The 22,184-nt window shown below is 39.4% G+C and overlaps 1 protein-coding gene and 1 long non-coding RNA gene across 9 annotated transcripts in view; one reads left to right on the top strand and one right to left on the bottom strand.

Annotated features, from left to right (window-relative positions):
• The window catches only part of LOC117090454, a 94,276-nt gene extending 78,887 nt beyond the window's left edge, over positions 1-15,389 (bottom strand). For all 4 annotated transcript variants that reach the window (XR_004440017.1, XR_004440015.1, XR_004440014.1 and 1 more), the window contains exon 1: positions 15,082-15,389. This is a non-coding gene — a long non-coding RNA (uncharacterized LOC117090454). The remainder of the gene's footprint in view (positions 1-15,081) is intronic.
• PTPRO (protein tyrosine phosphatase receptor type O) overlaps positions 1-22,184 on the top strand; it is a 281,730-nt gene that overhangs the window by 249,006 nt on the left and 10,540 nt on the right. For all 5 annotated transcript variants that reach the window (XM_033222766.1, XM_033222763.1, XM_033222767.1 and 2 more), the window contains 6 exons: positions 3,595-3,676; positions 13,104-13,194; positions 14,292-14,368; positions 14,939-15,073; positions 15,942-16,064; positions 21,011-21,165. In XM_033222766.1, coding sequence (XP_033078657.1) covers positions 3,595-3,676; positions 13,104-13,194; positions 14,292-14,368; positions 14,939-15,073; positions 15,942-16,064; positions 21,011-21,165 — 663 coding nt within the window. The remainder of the gene's footprint in view (positions 1-3,594; positions 3,677-13,103; positions 13,195-14,291; positions 14,369-14,938; positions 15,074-15,941; positions 16,065-21,010; positions 21,166-22,184) is intronic.

Genomic DNA, 22,184 nt, shown 5'->3' with positions numbered 1-22,184 from the left:
TGCCTGAGTGGCAGTGGCCACTAGAAAAGTGTATCACAGAAATCACATCAGAAATAAGGACAATGTTTATCATATCAAATCTGAGAGAGTGGATCGTTAGTAATTTTTAAAGTCTTGGAGGAGGAAATGTAGTATTCTAAATATAGTATATGAAAACCTAATATTTAACTACATCAAAGAGTTTCAAAAATCCTTTTAGTATTTTGAAATTCTGTGTTTATTGCAGGAAAAGGCTTTTACTCTATTTGATATTATAATAAATACTTTGATAATGCTGTCTCAAGAAACCTGTATAATAAATAGAAAAGATAATTAACCTAGCCTATGGTTTTCCTTATCTATTAAACCATTAAATCAGAAGAATTACGATTGTGGTGAGTGAAAATTAACCCCCAGTTGATTTCAAAAGCCTATTAGATTATCACCTCCACACCTTTTCTTAGTTATATTTCTACCTATGAAGAGTGGAACTTTCCTTTATATAGAGTTTGTTCTTGATACCTGCCTAGATAGAACACTGGTGAATTAGTACAAGAAGGCAATTAGGGGGTCCAGCGAGGTCTGTGGCATCTATGCTTATAGAAAGAAATCATGAGTAATCCATGACATAATCCAAAAGAAAATTTGATGTAAAAATGTTTCTAGTTAGTCTTAAGTGGCATATAATTTTATGGCATGTATGAAAACAGAGTAATTTTTTCTAAGTCAATTTCATTTTTTATTTATTTTTATTTTTAAATTTATTTTATTTTATTTTTTGAAATGAAGTCTTGCTCTGTTACCCAGGGTGGAGTGCAGTGGCACAATCTTGGCTCACTGCGACCTCCATCTCCTGGGTTCAAGTGATTCTCCTGCCTCAGCCTTCCAAGTAGCTGGTACTACAGGCACATGCCACCATGCTTGGCTAATTTTTGTATTTTCAGTAGAGATGAAATTTCACCATATTGGTCAGGCTGTTCTAGAACTCCTGACCTCATGTGATCCACCCTCCTCAGTCTCCCAAAGTGCTGGGATTACAGGCGTGAGCCACCGTGTCCAGTCTCTAAGTCAATTTCAAAGCAGCACACATTCCATTGGCTCATACCAACTGATGTAGGAGAGATAAGACCAGACTGAATAGAGGAGAGGGTACCGTCAACTGGGAGGGATGATTTCACAGAAACAGAAAGACTTTGTTACCAAAAACTATTGGTTGGATTGGCAGGTGAGCTAAAGAGGCAGAGTCTAGAGCATTTTGAAGATAGTGTCCTTGGACAAAAAGGAGAGACTATCAAGGCTTGCTCCTCCCAAGACTCAGGCAAAGAAAAGAAGGAGAAACAAGACCCAGACAAAAGATATGGTAGAGATTAGGAGTGGTAGAACATACCTACACGCAAAAAAAAAACTCACATCAATTCAGCTTCCACCTTCCCCCTCTTATTTTCCTTTGAGTCCTCTCTCTTTCTCTAGAAGACAGTTCTTGAGAAGCTTTCCTCTCATCTTTTTATTTGCCTTCTCTACCATTTCTCTTTCACTCCAAATGCCCCACCACTACCGTGTCCCCCTGGTTCTCATTTTCTATCTCCACTTGTCTTCATTCCATCCTTCCTTTCCTTCACCTCCTCTTTTCCTTTTTCCTCTGTAGGTATTTGTCCTTTTGGTCTTTGCTCCCTTCCAGCTTTCTTTTTCTTCTCCTTGTCATTCTCCTTCTCCCTATGTTCATTCTTCTGTTTGCTATTCCTTCGTCTCTCTCTCTTTTTCCCTCTGCTTCTTGCTTTTGCTTTTTTTTAACCCATAAATACTTTGTCTGGTTTGCCTTCAGTGTACATGTGCCCATTTTCCTAGTAACAAGATGAAAGCCAGAGTTGTTAAATCCAACTTTAAGGCCAATACACAGCCCAAAGACACCAGCCAGGGATTGCCGTTCTAAGGGAGTTCATTCCAGGAGAGGAGTCCCAACCTTAGCCCATTATTTTGGAAGGATAACAAGTTTGAAGGGGGACAAGTTCTGAACCAGGACTTACTCTCCCTGGATTCCAGTGAGAATTCTACTGCTTCGTAGACATGTGATGTTGGGCTACTCATTTAACTCTCTTAGCCGTGGCTCTTCTGCTGGAGCTTGGAGCTAATGTTGCCTATTCCTACCTCAGGGATCGATTAAGCAAGATAACGCATGTGAATATTTATGAAGTGTAGCATGTTTTATAAATGAGTTATTATTATTAACTAAAAACATTTCAGTTTAAAGTATTCTCTGGAAGATATAATGCCCTCTAAAATTTACTAAAATATTAACATAAATGAATTCATCAGATGAGCTAATCAACAATTTAAATGAGCATTATTAAATACTACGTATTTGCTAATTAGACATAAGACCACAGTTAGGCCGGGAGCAGTGGCTCATACCTGTAATCCCAGCACTTCGGGAGGCTAAGGCAGGTGGATCACTTGAAGTCAGGAGTTCAAGACCACCCTGGACAACATGGTGAAACCAAATCTCTACTAAAAATACAAAAATTAGCCAGGCGTGGTGGCATCTGCCTGTAGTCCCAGCTACTTGGGAGGCTAAGGCAGGAGAATCGCTTGAACACAGGAGGCAGAAGTTGCAGTGAGCCTAAATAGTGCCACTACACTCCAGTTTGGGTGACAGAGTGAGACTCTGTCTCAAAACAAAAAAGACCACAGTTAGATGATATAGGCTGAGTAACATGCCACAAGACCAAGGGAAGGGTCAACTATAAGGACCCTGCCAAAGTGGAAAAGCTTGAGTTAGATGACAGAATGTGGCATTCTGCAGAAGCAGAGAGCTACTTTAGAGAGCACATTGGTTTAGGTAGGCTCTAGAGGAGATAAGCAGCTACAGAAAACTACAGGAGGTGAAATTGGATTCTTATTCAAAAAAACAACGAAGTGAGAACTGCTGCTGCAGATGCAGAAACATAAGCTCAGGTGTGTTACTTGATTGAATCTAGATATGTAAGCCTCTAAAGATGACACTCCAGTGAGACCCTGGGAGCTTTCTAGACAAAAGTTTCATCCCACTGATCCTGCCTCTGCTTTGGAGAGACTGTAGCTAGCAGCACAATTCCTTATACTTGTAAAGCTGTTGAAACTTACAAAGTTTTTTATATACCGTATGTCAAGCTCGTAGCTATAACTATTGTATTTTATGGATGAGAACACTGACTCTGAAAGAGTTAGGTGATTCTCTAGGATAACACAGTCAATAAAGCAAAACCGTAATTGAAACAGGTCTTTGGAATCTATTCCTTTGTTATCTTCCATATGCCAGAGTTTTCTAGAGGCAACATATATGGGGGTGTTTATATGAGTATGCGTGTATATAGTACTGTACTGCTAGAGTAAGAGTCAAGTGATAATCTAGAGATTTCTCCTATCAAGGAAGCTGGATATATATGCCTTTCTTTTCAATTGCAATATATTAAGGATTGGTAACTTGAATCAAAAAAAAGAAAAAAAAAAGGTGAGTGCTAACCTTAGAGAAGTAAAACTTCTATTTTCTCCAAGAAAATTAAGAAGTATGATATTAATATAGTATACCTATCAGCAAGAATTTTAAAATGTATATATATTTCTTTGTGTTTGGCAAAGCCCGGTTCAACTGGATGACTTTGATGCCTATATTAAGGATATGGCCAAAGACTCTGACTATAAATTTTCTCTTCAGTTTGAGGTGAGTTGGTTAAGGCATTTTCTACCTTCTGTAATGGAAAGGGCCTGGGAATTGTGGGGTTTGTGTTGGGATCAAGTCCCTGCTCACTGGCAGTGCGATGTGTTTGCATAACAAAAAGGGCGTTGGTGGGGGGGGGTAGGAGGTGCTGATCTGCTGGTTCTGAGCAAGGGCTGTCAATCCTTGCTGACTAGGCAAGGCCTCAGGTGGCACAAATGAGGGGAAGAAGAGAATAGGTGCAGGTACTAAGGTGGCAAACATAGGTATAGTAGAAGCCATCATAATTAGGGTTTCAGGGAAATTGAGAGTACAAAAAGAAAAATGCAAGCTGAGGCATGAAGCCTGAGACAGAATTTCCCTTTCAGGGGATTTATAGTGTTTCTCATGCTTCTTAGGCCACAGTAGGGGCGGATAGTGGATAAAACTGACCCCCTTTGTGTCCTGGGCGTATAACATCCTGGAGTGGGGCCTTTCAAACTGTAGGACTCCTGGCATTCTACTTAATAATTTTGTGCAGTTTTATTTTCTTTCCTTGGACACATTGGGGAGATAAATTTACACATGATTTGTGTTAAGAAAAAGATTGCCAACATCTCTTTTTTTTTCTGAAGGACACATATTTCTTTGGATCTAAAACCATGTGTCAGAAGAGATGGAAGTGAGTCTAAGATCTCAGCAGTGTGGGGGAAGATAATTAGTTCTCACTTTTTCTTACCACATATTTTATAGCTCATAACAGTCTAAATGGCCTCCCATCCTTCAGGTTTCTATAGCATGGCTTCAGTGTTCAGTGATTCAGGGAAAAGGGGACGATAAAGTGATTTTTCTAAATTCTGCAGTTTTTTTGTTTTTTTTTTTTTTATAAAGCCTTTTAAGTGCTCTTTTCTACTAAGGTAGCTGCTTTTTCTTCATTTTTTAAAATCATGTCTCCTTTCCACTTATCAGCCAAGGACAGCTGTGGTCTGCAAAAAGCATCAGTGGTCCTGGTGTGGAGACACTAACGGTGAATTTGAGGATGAGAAGAATCTTATACATTACCAAATACAAAGACCCCTAACTACCACCTGTGTTCTGAAAAATTCTACACAGAGCCTGCTCACTTATCCATTGCACGCAGGTGCATAGGAAATTATAGATGCTACACCAAATGCTATACTCAAAGACATTCAATTTGAATTGGAAATGAATGATGAGGATGGCATTTCAGAAAGTATATCAAGGAAAGGAGGAATTTTTTCTAAGCAAACATGAGGCAAACCTGAGAAAATAAATAGCTAGATGATTCCGACAATGGTGATAGAAATTATGGTGTAGCTACACTTTTAACCTTATTAAAGTCACATTTTCTTAATTCCTGCATGCCCCTTGGTGGCACAGCTAGGATCATTACCTCCGCTGGCAACTCACAGTTTATGTCTCGAAACCCAAGTGTAACTATCACTGTTTCTGAATTGTATGATTATAAAAAATTCAACAAGTCATTTTCCAGTAAACATATTCTTTTAGTTTTGAGTGACAAAAATATAGCACAAACTAGTTTAGACTAAAGGAAAGGGGGTTTATTCAAAGGATACTAAGGTATCTCACACAAGCAAAGAAAGGGTTGAGTAGGGAAGCAGCACAGTTTCAGGGATGACTGGAGCCAGGGACTAGAGCCCTGCAGAGGCCTCTCTATTTCTCTCTCTGCCTTGGTTTCACTTTGTTTCACTGAACACCGAGCTCTTTTTCTTTTTTCTTTTTTTTTGAGACGGAGTCTCGCTCTGTTGCCCAGGCTGGAGTGCAGTGGCACGATCTCGGCTGACTGCAAGCTCTGCCTCCCGGGTTCAAGCAGTTCTCCTGCCTCAGCCTCCCGAGTAGCTGGGACTACAGGTCCCCGCTACCATGCCTGGCTAACTTTTGTATTTTTAGTAGAGACAGGGTTTCACCATACTGGCCAGGCTGGTATCGAACTCCTTACTTTGTGATCTAGCTGCCTCGGCCTCCCAAAGTGCTGGGATTACAGCTGTGAGCCATGACGCCCAGTCCAACCTCTTTTTCATGGTGAAAAGCAGCCAACAACAACCTTTGAGTACCACAGCCTTTTGTTTCCATGGTTTCCAAAGAGAACTATTGTCTCTCTTGTTTGTAGTTTGAAAATTGACAGGGGAGGATTTTGATGGACAAGCCTGTGTCATGGTGCCCATTCAAACTAATCACAGCCAGAGAGGGCAGATGCACAGAATCTCTAACTGGAACCATGTGGTCAAGTAGTAAAACCTAAGAAGGGCATTATCTCCCAATAAAGAGAGGGTATTGGGAGAACCAGGCACTAAGTGATGAGCATGCTGTCTTTAGATATCACAAAACTATGAAAAGCAGAATTATAAATTGTATGTGCTAAATGTTCAATTTATAATATGCTGAGGGCTTTTATACATTCAATGGATAAATGGATACATTTAGCCTGACTTCATTGGATTTATAAGGGAGTCAGGAATGTGCTAAACTAGGAATCTAAAAACTTGAATCCTCACTACAGTGTGGCTACTAATTATTAACATTTTAAAAAACATGTTTTTTTCTTAACCAATTGATACATAATGAGTTGGGGGGGGATGATGTATTACCTACAGATTTTTTATGTAGTGAACATGCTCATGTATAAGTTTCAATTTATCCAACTACTTTGTTGGAGTAATTCCTATGGATTGAAACTGCCCAGGCAAAGTATATGCAAAATCTTCATTTTGAGTAAATTTCCCATAAGTGGAGTAAGCTTTCCCAGTGTTTGAGTGTTCCCCACTTCCTAAAACTATACAAACAGTAGATATCCACATTTGTAATCATTGATAATGTCATATTACAAAGAAATTACTTTCTTATCTGTTAATGGTAAGCTACATCATCTTCATATAGCACTATTAGTCATTTGTGTTACTTCATTTTCCTCTGTTTCTTTTATTTTCATGTGCCTTATGATCTTCACCATTTTGTTACTGATTTCTAATAGCTGATTTATGATTAAAGAGGTTAACATTTTGTCGAGCACTGCAAGTGAAATATCATTTTTTCTCATTTTTTTATATTGGGGTTTTATTTGGAGTTTGTACAGAAGTCGTGTGTTGAAAAATAATCATGTTCTGCTTTTAAGTACATTTTCTCATCACCTTAGTTTCTTTATGTATAAAATGGGTGAGTTGAACTAGATCAATGGTTCCCAACTGGACAAGTACCAGTCAGCCTCCAGAGGAAATCTGAAAATGTGTGGGAGTGGTTTTGGTTGTTATAATAGCTTAGGAGGAGGATGCTAACAGTATTTTATGGAAGAGGGACAGGGCGTTAAATATTCTTCATGAGTGGGACAGTCTTGCACAATGGAGAACTGTCCTAGACTAAATGTGTTTGAGAAATATGGGTTAAATATGGGATGAGGCTACAACCAAGCTTTATAACCCATGTGTATTAGTCAGGGTTCTCCAGAGAAACCAATGGGATGTTTATATAGAACGAATATGCTTTATATAGAGAGAGAGATCTATTTTAAGGTATTGGCTTATGAGGTCATGGAGGCTGGCAAGTCTGAAACCTGAAGGGCAGGCTGGCAGGCTGGAGACCCAAGGAAAAGTTGAGGTTGCAGTTTTGAGTCTGAGGGCAATGGGGAGGCAGAATTCCTCCCTCCTTGTGGGACCCATCTGTTCTCTTCAGGCCTTCAACTGACTGGATGAGGCCCAGCCACATTACGTAGCATAATCAGCCTTCCTCAAACTCTACTTACTTAAATGTTAATCACATATGAGAAAAACACCTTCACAGCAGCAGACTGGTGTTTGGCCAAGCAACTGGACACTATAGCCTGGTCAAGTTGACATATAAAATTAACCATTACACCATGATTTGAAGGTCTTTAAAGTTGTTATTTATTATGATGCTCTCTTCATACATTTCTATTCTTAGAACATTATTGGTCATGTATGTTATTAATTGGGTGGTAAGTCCTGATATTGTTTACATGTTCTGGTGGGAAAACACAACTTACTCTCTAGGGCTCTGTTTTAAGTCACAGGCTTAGACTGTATGTTTTGGACTCACATTTGCTCAAGCAGTGGCCCACGGGTCCAATTTACTTCCTTCTTCATTTGACAGACTTCAGATATTACCAGTCCTCAGCCCCATTCTGCCCCCTACATCCTCAGAGTCAGTGTCAGGGTTTCCTCGCTGATTTTCATAGAAGTATTGTGCTCCTGTGCCTGATTTCAGGGTGTATGCTGGACCTTTCACATGGCAGCCCTCAAATTTTCTTGAAATATATTGATAGCTAATTGAGGCTTAAGGAAAAAAATGCTCCTAGCTCTAATGAGAATTCAGGAGGGTATGAGATGACCGAATCACCTTGGTCTAGATAATTCCAGCAGCTGAATTTTTACTTGTTCTGTTTATATTAATGCCTAGTATTTGTATTCATTTTTATGCTGACATTGAAATATCACATTTGCATTGAGAAATTACATCATTTATAAGTATTCTGCAAATTGAAACCAATGTCTGGATTTACACATATTACCAATACAGCTGTAAGTCATACATGAAGCTATATGAGTTACTAATTTGTGTTTACTGAATAAATTTCTTCTTTCCTCTGAATCTGATTTTAAATCTGCTAGAAAGATTGATTATCCTTCTGATAAAAATATACACCTTTCCTTTAAAAGTCTTGGGACCCAGGGATTAAAACAGGTTCCTCGTTTTTTACGTTTCACATGGGAAAGATTTTGAAGAACCAGACTTTATAACTGAAATGTGAGAGTCCAGAAAACATATCACATATTGCTCATTCTGCTATTAATGCCTGTACTTAGTGCTTGTTCAGGATACTAGTAAAGGCCCTCACCATCTCTGTTCAGACATGTGGCTGCAAAGATAAAAAACAAACAAACAAACAAAAGAACAAACTACAGAACTGGCCTTGCAGTTCACAAGAGGTGACCTTTGATTTCTGGTAGTAGAATTTACTTGCTATACATGGAACTTCTTCTGTCAACACCACGGGCACATTGTTTCTCTTCCCTTTTTCCATGCCTACAAACAAGTAATCTAGTAGTCTAGTTCATCTGGCTCTGATGTCCAACCTATCCCAAAGCAAACACCAAAAGCAAACTGACACTGTTACAGACCCTAAGACCAGAATACAGATTGTGCTGTCCTCAGAAGATGATGTTGCAGGTTATGGGGTAAATACTTGTGACCCCCCAAAATTCCTATGTTTAATCCCTAACCCCCAAAGTGATGGTATTTGGAGATGGAGCCCTTGCTAAGTAATTAGAATGAGATGAGCTCATGAGGGTGAGGACTTCATGGTGGGATTGTTGCAGGACTTTTCCTTAGTTCAGCTAAAGATGAGGTCCTTGTCCATCCCACAGCCATGAAAATTTAGGTCACAGGCTGTTTGGAGGGTGAGTAAAACAGGGTTTTATTGGGTGAAAAGGAAGAAAAGGGAGAAACAGGGACTCTCACTAGGCTGGAGTCCCTGCTAGAGCACTTCCCACCGGCAGCTTGAATCTCAGGTTCCACACAGGAAGAGGAGAGACCAGGCTCCTTCCCCACTGCAAACATGGTGAACTTCCCGAGGCTCTACCTCTGTCAGCAGGCTAGTTGGAGTTTCTCCAAGGACCCCCTCCTACCTGACTGTCTCAGGATTAGCCAAGACAGTCTCAGGATTAGCCAAGACAAGGTGCCTAAGAATGAAATCTACCTCGTTGGCATCTTGATCTTGGACTTCGCAACCTCCAGAACTGTGAGACATAAATCTCTACTGTTTAAACCACCACTCTCTAGTGTTTTGTTACGGCAGCCCAAGTCAACTAATATAATGTATATGCTTGTGCTTTGCTTTCCAAGACCTGTATGCTTCAAACACAGCCAACAAAACGTAGCCTGCTATTGGGTTTGGGTGACCGTATTAGTTTCCTATGGCTGCCATAACAAATTACCACAATTGTGGTGGTTTAAAAGAGCAGAAATTTATTCTCACAATTGCAGAGCCAGAATTCCAAAATCAAAGTGTCAGCAGGGCCATACTCCCCCTGAAGGCTCTAGGGAAGATTTTTCTTTGCCTCTTTCAGCTTCTGTTGGCCGCAGTGACTCCTTGGCTTGCAGCTGCATAACTCTGAGCTGTCTCCATCTTTACATTCCTTTTCCTCTACTCCAGGATGATCTCATCTCATGTTCTTTAACTTAATTACAACTGCAAAGACACTTTCTCCAAATTAGATCACATTCACAGGTTCTAGGGGTTAGGACATAGACGTGTCTTATTGGGGATCACCAATCAACCCACTACAGATGACTGTATAGCCTAGAAAAAAAGGGTGATAAATTATATTTAGAAGCAAAACTGACAAAAGAAAATTCAAAAATGATTTATGTGGGTTTCAGGTTTATCACTCCATACTTTGTCTTCATAAAGATTTAAGCCAATGGAATTTCCATATGGTTGGAAAGAAAATAACTTCAAAGCTACTGAACTGGAAACTTAATATTTTATTTTCCACTTAGTGACAGGCTAAATTACAAAGGCTGCAAAGCATATTGTGTTTACATGCAGTTCCCACTTTGCTGCGATTCAACTTTGGCAACTTCCACTTACAGTGTTCAGCCAATTAAACCTCTCTTATCAACTTAGAGTATTTACAGCAGGAAGGCAACACACAATTAAAGTTCTATCAGTTTAGTCAGCTTCCACATGTGCTCAAACACTCAGCCTCAATCTGTTTCCACAATTCCTTTTGTATCTGAAGCCTTTTCCCATGGCTTACCAGTCTGTCCCCAAAGCAAGGAAACTGGGGCAAGAGTTATTGGTCTGCTGGCATAAATGGCAAAGGAGGAAGAAATTGTGGAGCCAGGCAAAGCAAAACAAAGAATCATCGCAAAAGTATTTCACAATGATTATCAATAGTGCTGTATTAGTATTTGTTGAGTTAAATTATTCCATTTGATAGTCACTATAAAAAAGGAAGGTATGGAGAAATTACTAGCCTTATCTTACAGGTAATTGAACTGATGTTAAAAAAAAGAAAGTTAACTACCCTTCCACGAACATACAGTTTATAAGTGGCACATCAAAATATGTGAGATATTTTGAAAAAATATGCATTCTAAAGGAGGTCGATTTCTAAAATAATTTAAGCAATTTAAATAAGCTTATAACTACCAAAAGGAACTAACCTAAACATTACACTGATTTAGTTGAAATTTACTAAAAATAAGTTGTTTCTTACAAGAAAAATATAGTCAACCTTTGAATACCCTTTAAAATGGAATGCTCCATTATAAAGTAACAATGGCAAGCATCTACCTAAATATATTTGGCAAGTAAGTGCTTGAGATGGAAGAAAACCAATTTTGTGAGTTGAAAATCAAATGTAACATAGTTTGTATGTAAGACTGACATCAACTTAGTCCAAAGAACTTGAGATATTGTCATCTTGAAAAGCCAAAAGTGATGAGAAATCAAAGGAAGAGAGAAATCTGGGCAAATTTTGTTGGTTCATCCATGTTGGCTACAGTCAGGCAACCCAATGCCATTAAGCACAAGGTAATTTGCCACCACGGATCTTCTATTTAAAAGCATCAGAAGACCCAATAACTTGATTAATAAAACATGTGTTTTGCAAAGAACAATTGAATAAAGACACAAAGGGCATGAAAGAGATATCCCTATTCAATACTAGAACATGGTCCAATGTCTCCAATTCTCTTCAAGAGTGTTAAAAGACGCTCCAAAATTCTTCTCCCAGGAAAGTATTCCTCCAACTTTGATTCCTTGAAGTAATAATTGGGAGGAATTATGAAGAGTAAAACTTGGGCTCAATATTAACTTTCTATAAATGTAAATAAAATTTCTAACAAGTGATTTCTGCCTCACTTAATAGTCTTATAGAAAGATGCACACTACATGGGTAATCCTGCTTATACACAGTTATGTACACTGTTTATCAATATTCCTCTAAAATTTGCATAGGAATATAACTAGATCCACTGCATTGGTTGTGCATTGTACAACTCCAGTGGACACCATTCACATAGACCACAATGTGAATGATGCCTCCAAGAAATACAGATGGCCTGACCACAATCCCTTTGTTTCCTATAAGACACATGGCGTAGCAACTTAGAAATCCCCCTTACCCCATAACATACCATTTTTGAAGTGTGACGGTTATTTATATAAAAATTTCCTATCAGTGCACCTTCTGAAATGAGCTTTATAAGAGTACCAATATATGGAGGCAGACATTTGAATGTTCTTATTCTCACTAAAGGATTTTCCCCAACAACTACAGATCCATCTTTATGTTTGAGGTTTCATCACCAGATATTCAGATATTTACTACCAGATATTTAGTGACTGTTAACCCTATACTTTTTGTTGTTTTTTTTTTTTGAGATGGAGCCTCGCTCTGTCGCCCAGGCTGGAGTGCAGTGGCCGGATCCCAGCTCACTGCAAGCTCCGCCTCCCAGGTTTACGCCATTCTCCTGCCTCAGCCTCCTGAGTAGCTGGGACTACAGGCGCCCGCCACCTCACCCAGCTAGTTTTTTGTATTTTTTAGTAGAGATGGGGTTTCACCGTGTTAGCCAGGATGGTCTCGATCTCCTGACCTTGTGATCCGCCCGTCTCGGCCTCCCAAAGTGCTGGGATTACAGGCTTGAGCCACCGCGCCCGGCCTAATCCTATACTTTTTAACATGGAGATTGTTCCCTACTCCTTCCTCACTCTTTTTTTACTATTTTCTCTAAGGCTCATTGCCTACAAGGAAAAAAAAACAACGTAGATTCCTTCAGAGAATAGGAAATGTTTATACAAATTTCATAAACTTAAGTTACCCTATTCCTCTAAAAATCTGAAAAACATTTTTATTTTCAAATTTTTCATACCCTGAGTGTTATACGTATAGTTCTTACTTCTCCAAATGACCACTAAGTTATCCAAGGTATTTATGTGTTGTATTAGATAGCTATTACCACAGTAATGCTATATGAGAAACTACCTCAAAATCTCTACAATAACATTTACTTTTCTCACTCATGGGTCTGTGGAACAGCTGGGGCAGTTCTGCTTCAGGCTGTGGGTCAGAGTCAGGTCTGCCCTCTGTGTCTCCTCATTCTGGGACTAGCAGCTTCCCTGGTCATGTCCTTTTCATGGCAGATGGCAGACACCCAAGAGGGCAAACCAAACAAGCAAGTGCATTGAAAGCTCCTGATTGGACTTGATTTCTACCTAAGATCATCGGCCAAAACAAGTTGACAATAGTGGGGTAGAAGAGTACACTCCGCCTCTAATGGGAGCTACTGCAGTGTCATATACCAAAGGCCTTGTGAGCAATAAACCAGTGTGAACGATAATCCAATTCACACCATGTGTGGAAATCTCAAATCCATTCTCTGTCCTTTACAGGAGTTGAAATTGATTGGACTGGATATCCCACACTTTGCTGCAGATCTTCCACTGAATCGGTGTAAAAACCGTTACACAAACATCCTACCATGTAAGATCATCAATTGTGCCAATCCTACTCATGTCTTTTAAGGGTTGAAGGACTGTCATTGCAGATTAATCAATTTCACCAATCTCTGACCACACCCAGCTGTGGTCTGGATCTCAAGGCCACATCTGAGATTGCACTGATCTCACTCTGCTTTGATGTCTTTAGATCTTATCATATGAAGGAAGATTTAATTATTGTGCTTTTAAATGAATTGTATCTGAACAAAAAGACTGACCATTTGGCCCTTTAGAGATTAGAAAGCCATAGTCAAATTGGGGACTGGATCATTTGTACTCTCATAAAATATTTTCAGTCAATTCATTGATAATGGAAAGAGGCAAATTGAAAGGCAATGCAATATATTAAAATTCCTTCTCTAACTTCTGACAAGTTATATAGTGGTTTAGCATTTTGTGATAAAAAGCAACATTCAAGAAAAAAGGTAATATAAAGTACTTACAAAACAATTAAAATACATTCCCGTTTAGATTTCACTTTTCTCTCTACTACACGCTGTGGGAGCTAGGCACGAATGGAAAAGTGAGAAAAGGAAGGCTGAAAACGCTCTAGAAAGAGAAGTCTCTTCTTGATATGGTTTCCTGATGAAATTAGATATATTATCATAATAACATTTCACATCTGTCCACAGTTCAGAAATTACTTCTTTCATTTAATGTCCACCTACAAAAGAAACCCATGCATCTTCTCTTCTCTAGGCTTCCTTAAAGTAGTGAACTCTCTGGACATCTCTAGGTGAAGTGAAAACTGTGTGCTTAGGCTACATACTATAGCTGTCCAGTCAGTCTCACAGATATTTTAGTTCCTGAAATACTCTGCACAACCCCTAAACAATCCTGGAAACAATTCTTTCAAGGACAGGAGAGCTGGTAGTGAAAAAAAAAATAGTGGTTGGAAGATATTCACTTATTTATTTAAACAACAAACTAAAGTTGAAGAATGGCTAAAATATCAGGCTAAAAATTATTATCTACCTACTCTGTCACTGACTGATTTAACGTAATATTGGATAGAGAGGGTCAAAATAATTTTTCCTTCCATCCTGAATTTTAATATTTTTTTCTCCTTATTCTCTACAGATGACTTCAGCCGTGTGAGATTAGCCTCCATGAACGAAGAGGAAGGTGCAGACTACATCAATGCCAACTATATTCCTGTAAGTAGAAAAAAAAAATCAGGCACCCCAGTGCTAACCCAGCCAGAGAAAGACTCGCAGGGCTATATGGGTGTGTCAAACAGTTCACAAGAGAGCCATTCGCAACCCAGCAATTGAATTCTAAAAAGTCTGCATTACCCCATTTCATAATAAAGAATAGAAAAAAAAGTCCATAGACTAGTAATGTTTCTCTTTCTTTATAAAGGACCAGTGAAAGGGTCCTTTATGTTTAAATCTTGTGTTTAAATTTCAGTTTCAGCAACCAAATTCAAAGGGTTCCACGCTAGCACCTGCACTTTTAAAATATAAAGATCGTTATTATTGTCATAAAAAGGTGTGGATGTGATTTTTGCAGCCTTCTGGAGAACAATGCTTACAATCACACAGACTAATTATGGTCAGTTACTCTGATAGCCTCTTTGATTAAAAAAGGAGAAAACGTTACATAGGTGTGTGATCCTTTGCCAATTTTATCACCAGTAAATTTTCAGTTTTTTTCCCATAGGCGTTGAGCAGCATTTGGTGCTGACAGTGGCTGGTTAGGTGATAATTTTGTCACTTCTCTTTCAGGGATACAACTCACCCCAGGAGTATATTGCCACCCAGGGGCCACTGCCTGAAACCAGAAATGACTTCTGGAAGATGGTCCTGCAACAGAAGTCTCAGATTATTGTCATGCTCACTCAGTGTAATGAGAAAAGGAGGGTACGTACTTACTGACGCAGTTCCCACTTAGCAGCAAAACCTGCTCCAGCCTCTGCCATTGATGAAATGCTTGCTGTTTTCAAAGTCAAATAAAACATAAAGACAAAGCGCTAAATTTAAAACATTGTATTCGGGAAGCAAGAATTACAATTTGGGGGCAAACACACAGACCTGGTGGTCTCTGCAGTGTTCAAAGGAAAAAAGAGAAGATTGGAAGTCTTCTAAAAAGGAGAAATACTGCATATTGTTTTGCAGGAAAGTTCATTAGCACTAGTAAAGTTTTGGGGAGCTGGCAAGCTCGGATTGGTGAATGGATGGTGGTGGGTAAAACTAGTCTCAGAGTCGCAGCAGGTTGTTTCAGTTGCTATTAGATAACACTGGTTTCAAGTTACTAACGGCAGTTTCGGCAACCAGGGCTTACAGAGAATTATATTCCTGTAACAATGTTACACGTTCTGAGTGCTTTTTTTTTTTTTTTTTTTTTTTTTTTTTTTTTTTTTTTGAGACAGAGCCTCTCTCTGTCGCGCAGGCTGGAGTGCAATGGCGCGATCTGGGCTCACTGCAACCTCTGCCTCCCGGGTTCAAGCAATTCTCCTGCCTCAGCCTCCCAAGTAGCTGGGGTGTTCTGAGTGCTTTATCCTCTGACCCCTCAACTCTGTTTTAGTTAGGTATGATAAGAATGACCCAAGTCATGTGATAAGAATTCACACTATGTAGCAAAAACGATTGTATTTGCTTTACGTTTCATCTTCACCAGGGTCCTATCTAATTTTTCAGAGGCAAATACCTTTGTTTTCCCTAAGTGAACACAGGCTTAATTGCTTTCCTAGCCTGTTTGTTTTAAACAATTGTTTTGTCCTTGCTCCAGGTGAAATGTGACCATTACTGGCCATTCACGGAAGAACCTATAGCCTACGGAGACATCACTGTGGAGATGATTTCAGAGGAAGAGCAGGACGACTGGGCCTGTAGACACTTCCGGATCAACTATGTAAGTCACCAAGCAGAGAGGAGGTGCTGTCCCTGTGCTGCCACCTACCCCACCACCGCCGGGCAAGTGCTGGGAGACCGCCCCAGTGAGCACTTGGAGCTTTGCAATGCTGCCTCCTTCAAGAGGAAAAATCCACTTTCAGTGTCACTGTTTCCCATTTCATCAGTGATGGTGGGGATGATATGGTTGTTTTGGAGAGGCTGAGAAGATGCAGTAAGAAGTCTGCACTAGTTCATCTCAAATTAGTTCAGGATCATAGAAGACACTGTTAATCATTGCTTATCAGGCATCATTGAGGACAGAAGTGTTCTCATTACTTATATTAATCATATATGAGTATAATTAGGGTCTATAAGGCACACTTACATTTTAAATTAAATAATGAAACCATGATTTAGTAGTTTGGGTTTTGTTTGTTTGTTTTTTCTCATTTTGTTCTGGTTTGGTTTTCATTGTTTGGAAGGTACTTCTAGGTCTTATTCATCATAATTCCCTATCGCTCTTGAAGGGCTATTGATTTCTGATTGATAACACATCCAAAAAAAAAAAAAGTCTGTTTTTCTCACAAGGCCTGTCACCTTTCTGCTGACAAGTCTCTGAGCAAACACTGAATATTTCTGTGACAGACTTAGGTGCTAACATCAATCGAAGTCATGCCATTGACCTCAGCCTATAGAATGTAGAGTTTTTACTGTTAATAGCCCTCTCCACTTGAACATGCTCTCTATGAAGACAAAATTGAATAGGAAAGTTCTCACTGAGATGTTCTTCCCTGCTTAGAAACAATCCTTTCTAATAGTTAAGGAAATAGCAAATTGTAGCCTGTGGAACAAATTTACCCACTGCCTGTTGGATAAAGCCCATGAGCTAAGAATGGTTTTTACATTTTTTTAATGGTTGAAAAGAAATCAACTGAGCATGGTGGTTCATGCCTGTAATCCCAGCACTTTGAGAGGCTGAGGCGAGCAGTTCACTTGAGCACAGGATTTCAAGATCGCCTAAGCAACACAAGGAGACCCCATCTGACTAAAAATACAAAAATTAGCTGGCATAGTGGTACACACCTGTAGTCCCAGCTACTCAAGAGTCTGAGGTGGGAGAATTGCTTGAGCTCAGTGGGGGGAGGTTGCAGTGAGCCAAGATTGTGCCACTACACTTCAGCCTGGGCAACAAGAGCAAGACTCTGTCTACACACACACACACACACACACTCACACAAATCAACAAAAAAATATATTTTATATGAACTACTATATGTAAATTATGTGAAATTTAGATTTCAATGTCCATATATAACATTTTATTAGAACAGAGCCTACATTGTTTACAAATTGTCTATACTACTTCTGTGCTACATCAAGCTTGAGTAGTTGCAACCAAAACTATATGATCTGCAAAAACTAAAATATTTACTAACTGTCCCTTTGCAGAAAATGTTCGCTGACCCTTAAAATAGGCAATGGAAACAAAGATTGCCCATATCAATACAACGTAAGAACTTGATACTGCCTACTTATTGATATGTACTAGAGAAAAATCACTTCTTAATCATTGTTAACTGGCAGTTAACAATGTCTTTTATGACCAGGAGAATGTAGGCAAATCCCCGTATAACTCTAACAGACTGTGTTTTGTATTGTTTCAGTCGTTTGAAATTCACATTGCTTCCTTGTTAAGCACGTTTTTACTCAAATGCAGAGTTTCAGCTTAAGTGTCACCTCCTTTGTGGAGTCTTCTCTGGGCTCGAACACCATTAGCCCTTTACTGGGGCAGAGTCTCAAGTAAGCTGCTTTATCACAGCACACCATAGATAGTTACAATTCTCGCTTTTTGTGTCTGCCTCCCCAGTATACTGTGAGTTTCAGAAGCAAGTGCTCTATCCCTGTGGAATGAGTAAATCAGTGAATGAAGGAGTTATATCAAAAATAATAAGGCACTTGTAAAGCATCAATAGACTTTCCATCAGAGAAAATATTTGTCAATCCGTATGCCATTTGAACTCTGTTTTTTGTTCTTAGCTATTTCAATTGAAAAGCCAGTGCAAACTGATAACCAAATACAGTATGAATCTGTCCCTAGGTTTGCACATAGGAGAAAAAATTTCAGAGCACAAAATAGGGTCTCTTCCACTGCCTAGTCTGTTGACAAAGAACAGTCACATAGATTATTGCAGGGTCAGTACTATGCTTCTTCTCTTTGGTCTGAAATGATGACCTGTCTTTCAATGACAAGCATGTGAAGGACTTGAAAAATAGGAATAAAACATTGAACAGTAGTGTTTGCTTGTAAGGAATTTACTTGTTACAAGCATCTGGTACCAGAGTGCCCCCTTTTGGCCATAAGTATGATGAATCTAAATGCTGAACTCCTACAATGAAGGCTAAGTTGCCCAAAGAACATTGTGCTGTGCTAATTAATATATTTTTCAATTTGTTTCATTTTTTTGTTTATATCCTTCTTTATCCATTCCATTTTGATATGTGGAAACTTTCCAATTACAAAAAGATAAAATTACATAAATAAGGAACTCAAGGTAAGAGAAATTTAGGAATAGCTAAGTAAGATAAAACCAGAAGAGTTTTCTCCTTTAACAAGAAAGGAGAAAAATGACCATAACACACAACTTGTCACTTTCTACTACTTGGAACTTGGCACAAACTGAGTGAGAGCTGGAGACTAAAGATCATGAAAAACATGTTTGTTGCCAGGGACTTTGTGCCTTGCTATTCAGGTTGCTATTCAGGCTGACCCCAGTTCCAGGACCCCTGCCTTGTAGCTGCGGAGAAACTAACTACAATTTAATGATTTCCTGATTTTAAATGATTTTAAATTACCTTGCACTTTTTTTTTTTTTTTTTTTTTGAGACGGAGTCTCACTCTGTCGCCTGAGCTGGCGTGCAGTGGTGTGATCTTGGCTCACTGCAAGCTCCACCTCCCGGGTTCACGACATTCTCCTGCCTCAGCCTCCCGAGTAGCTGGGACTACAGGCTCCCACCACCATGCCAGCTAATTTTTTTTGTATTTTTAGTAGAGATGGGGTTTTACTGTGTTAATCAGGATGGTCTCGATCTCCTGACCTTGTGATCCACCCACCTCGGCCTCCCAAAGTGCTGGGATTACAGGCATAAGCCACCGCGCCTGGCCCACCTTGCACTTTTTAACTGAATACATTTTCACCTCAACTGTACTGGAATATATATATTGGCTACAATGTACACATGTTATACAAATTATGATCAGCATTTGAACAGGGCAAGCATTTTCCTGAACTTCCCTGGCAACCAAAGTTATCTGGTGGCTGAGTATTCTTAAATCCTCTTGACGTTGCATAAGTAAATTATTCTGCACAGTTCATTATGCCCAAGATAGTTTCTCAACATACTTCCTGAAGAGAGCAGTGAGGGTAGCCGGTGTCTTTGTAGACTTCATGTTCTGTGTGTCTAAGCCAGAATCCTTGAACATAGTAGGGGAGGCGTTGCACGCTACTGGGGATATATTAGGTGCCAAGGGTACAATGGGTGTAGGGGAGGTAATAACTTATGTATATTTAAATAAATCTTACATATTTACTTATACTTTTTTTATGAATTGTCTTTATCATTTATTTTCTGCCTAAGACCACTGACTCTTTGGAATTCATTTCTCTTTTAATACCTGAACTTAAACCTTAGTTCAAAACGGACAGCAAGGTCAAGCTTCCCTCCTTCGCAGTTGGGATACAGTATTCCATCCTCTGAGTGAATTCTAGGCTCTTCACAAGTTTGAGGAATGAGGGATGAATCAGACCTTCATGAGGCCTGGGTTTGGGATATTTCTGACAGTTGATAACAAGTGGAGAATATATCACTCTTACAAATTAGTTGGAACTAAAAAGAATTGATCTGGAAAGATCCACCTTCTAGTTAATATGTACTCAGTGCAGAGGGAACAACAATATATTTGATGTATGGGTTAATAGGAATAGGATACATATACAAGTTATACTCACTTACTAGGGATTCCCAGAACCAACCATACAATTGCATGGAGCTGGATGACAGTGAGTGATAGTAAGGAGGTACTAGTAAATAATAATATCACAAACATGATTACACTTAATCCACACAACAGCTCTTGTTATAAGTATCATTAGGCCACTTTCAGATATGAGAAAACTGAAGCTCAGTGAGGTGGGTCCTCTAGTATCAAAGCCCAAGACAAGGATTCTCATATACTTGATTTTGTGAAAGTGCATTCTTGGGGAAAGCCCATAAGGGAGCAAGGGAAGCAGATTGATAGAGAAGAAGCCCTACAGAGAATTCAGCTGAGGTCTCACCTGTGCTGGATCCCACAAACAATGCTGGGGCGTGAACAGCACCATGGTATTGTCTCACTCTGAAAGAGGCTGGATTTTTGTACCCCACAATTAGTCGGGCATTAGCTCTGGGCTGCCCTCAGCAGGAGAACGCAACCTCTTAGGCATTTTCCATCGAAGTCCCTCTGTGCAGTGGAAGGCAACTATCAAGAGATGGGTACTGCTGTGCTGTTAGCAGCAACTGGGAAAAGTGTGCCTCAAGCTGGCAAAGGTATCTAAAGGGCACCAACAGCACTTTCTACAGTGTTTAATTCATTAGCCAAAGCTGATGCAGCTTCTAAATGACAGAGCCAGGATGCAAACCCTAATCTGCTTAAGCTTTTGTCCTTAATTACACAGGTACAGATTAGCCTACTTATCCTACTATTTGAAGCTTTATATAATTAGTGTGTGTGTGTTTTTTTTTTCTTCATTACCTATTTTATGCCAGATATGGTGCTTAAAACTAGAAAGGAAGGAAAGCGTACTGACCAGGAGTGGAACATGGCTCTACCTTTTTGCATGATTAACCTGTGATCGCTAGTGGAGTCCTGGGTCATCCTAACAGTGAACTGAAAAATTAATGCTTGTTTTTGGTTTTGTTTCTTTAAAGGCTGACGAGATGCAGGATGTGATGCATTTTAACTACACAGCATGGCCTGATCATGGTGTGCCCACAGCAAATGCTGCAGAAAGTATCCTGCAGTTTGTACACATGGTCCGACAGCAAGCTGCCAAGAGCAAAGGTCCCATGATTATACACTGCAGGTAACCTCATCAACTGCATAGTCTATTAAATATTAGGAGTTGATTCTGTCAGGAGAATAGCTCACCATTCCATAAGCCCTTATCAGATTTAGTTGAAAATTAAATGAATTCTGATTTTTTAAACTATGATTAATTGATGTCTTACTATATACAATACTTTTTTTTTTTTTTTTTTTTTTGAGGCGGAGTCTCGCTCTGCAGCCCAGGCTGGAGTGCAGTGGCCAGATCTCAGCTCATTGCAAGCTCCGCCTCCCGGGTTCACACCATTCTCCTGCCTCAGCCTCCGGAGTAGCTGGGACTACAAACGCCCGCCACGTCGCCCGGCTAGTTTTTTGTATTTTCAGTAGAGACAGGGTTTCACCGTGTTAGCCAGGATGGTCTCGATCTCCTGACCTCATGATCCGCCCGTCTCGGCCTCCCAAAGTGCTAGGATTACAAGCTTGAGCCACCACGCCCGGCCACAATACTTATTATGGCTGTCTTGTATCTATACCCTATAAGATAGATGTTATTATTCCCATTTTTAAATGGAAAAAGATAGAGAAGGGTAGAGATGTTAAAGGATTCACACAAGTTCATGCAACCAGAACATGGAGGAGTTAGTATTCGAATCCAGGCATGCCAATCTGCAAAGATCATGCCCTTAATATGTGATATTATCCTGCCCCATCAAGGATTCTGAGTAGTTACAACATGGACAAATACAAGGTCAAATTATAGGAAGCTGATCACAGCTCAACATTATATGAATAGACATAAAAACTAGAAAAAGAAAAGAAAAAAATGAAAATATTCAGCTTTTGAAGATAAACATATTTGCTATGTTTCCTCTTCAGCATTGTCTCTTAAATTTTCAGACAGTAGAATGAAAAAGGATATAGGATGTAAAAAAGTCAGGGTCCACACTAATTCCCCACAGGAACAGTTATCATTAAATTTAATTTGTTCTTCCTACTATATGAACAGAGCTCCATCAAAATCTATCTCTGTGATACAATACTGCTGTAAAATCCTTATGC

The sequence above is a fragment of the Trachypithecus francoisi genome, unplaced genomic scaffold (assembly GCF_009764315.1).
Source record: "Trachypithecus francoisi isolate TF-2019V2 unplaced genomic scaffold, Tfra_2.0 Lachesis_group11, whole genome shotgun sequence".
NCBI classification, from domain to species: Eukaryota; Metazoa; Chordata; class Mammalia; order Primates; family Cercopithecidae; genus Trachypithecus; species Trachypithecus francoisi.
This window is presented reverse-complemented; position numbering and strand designations above follow the sequence as displayed.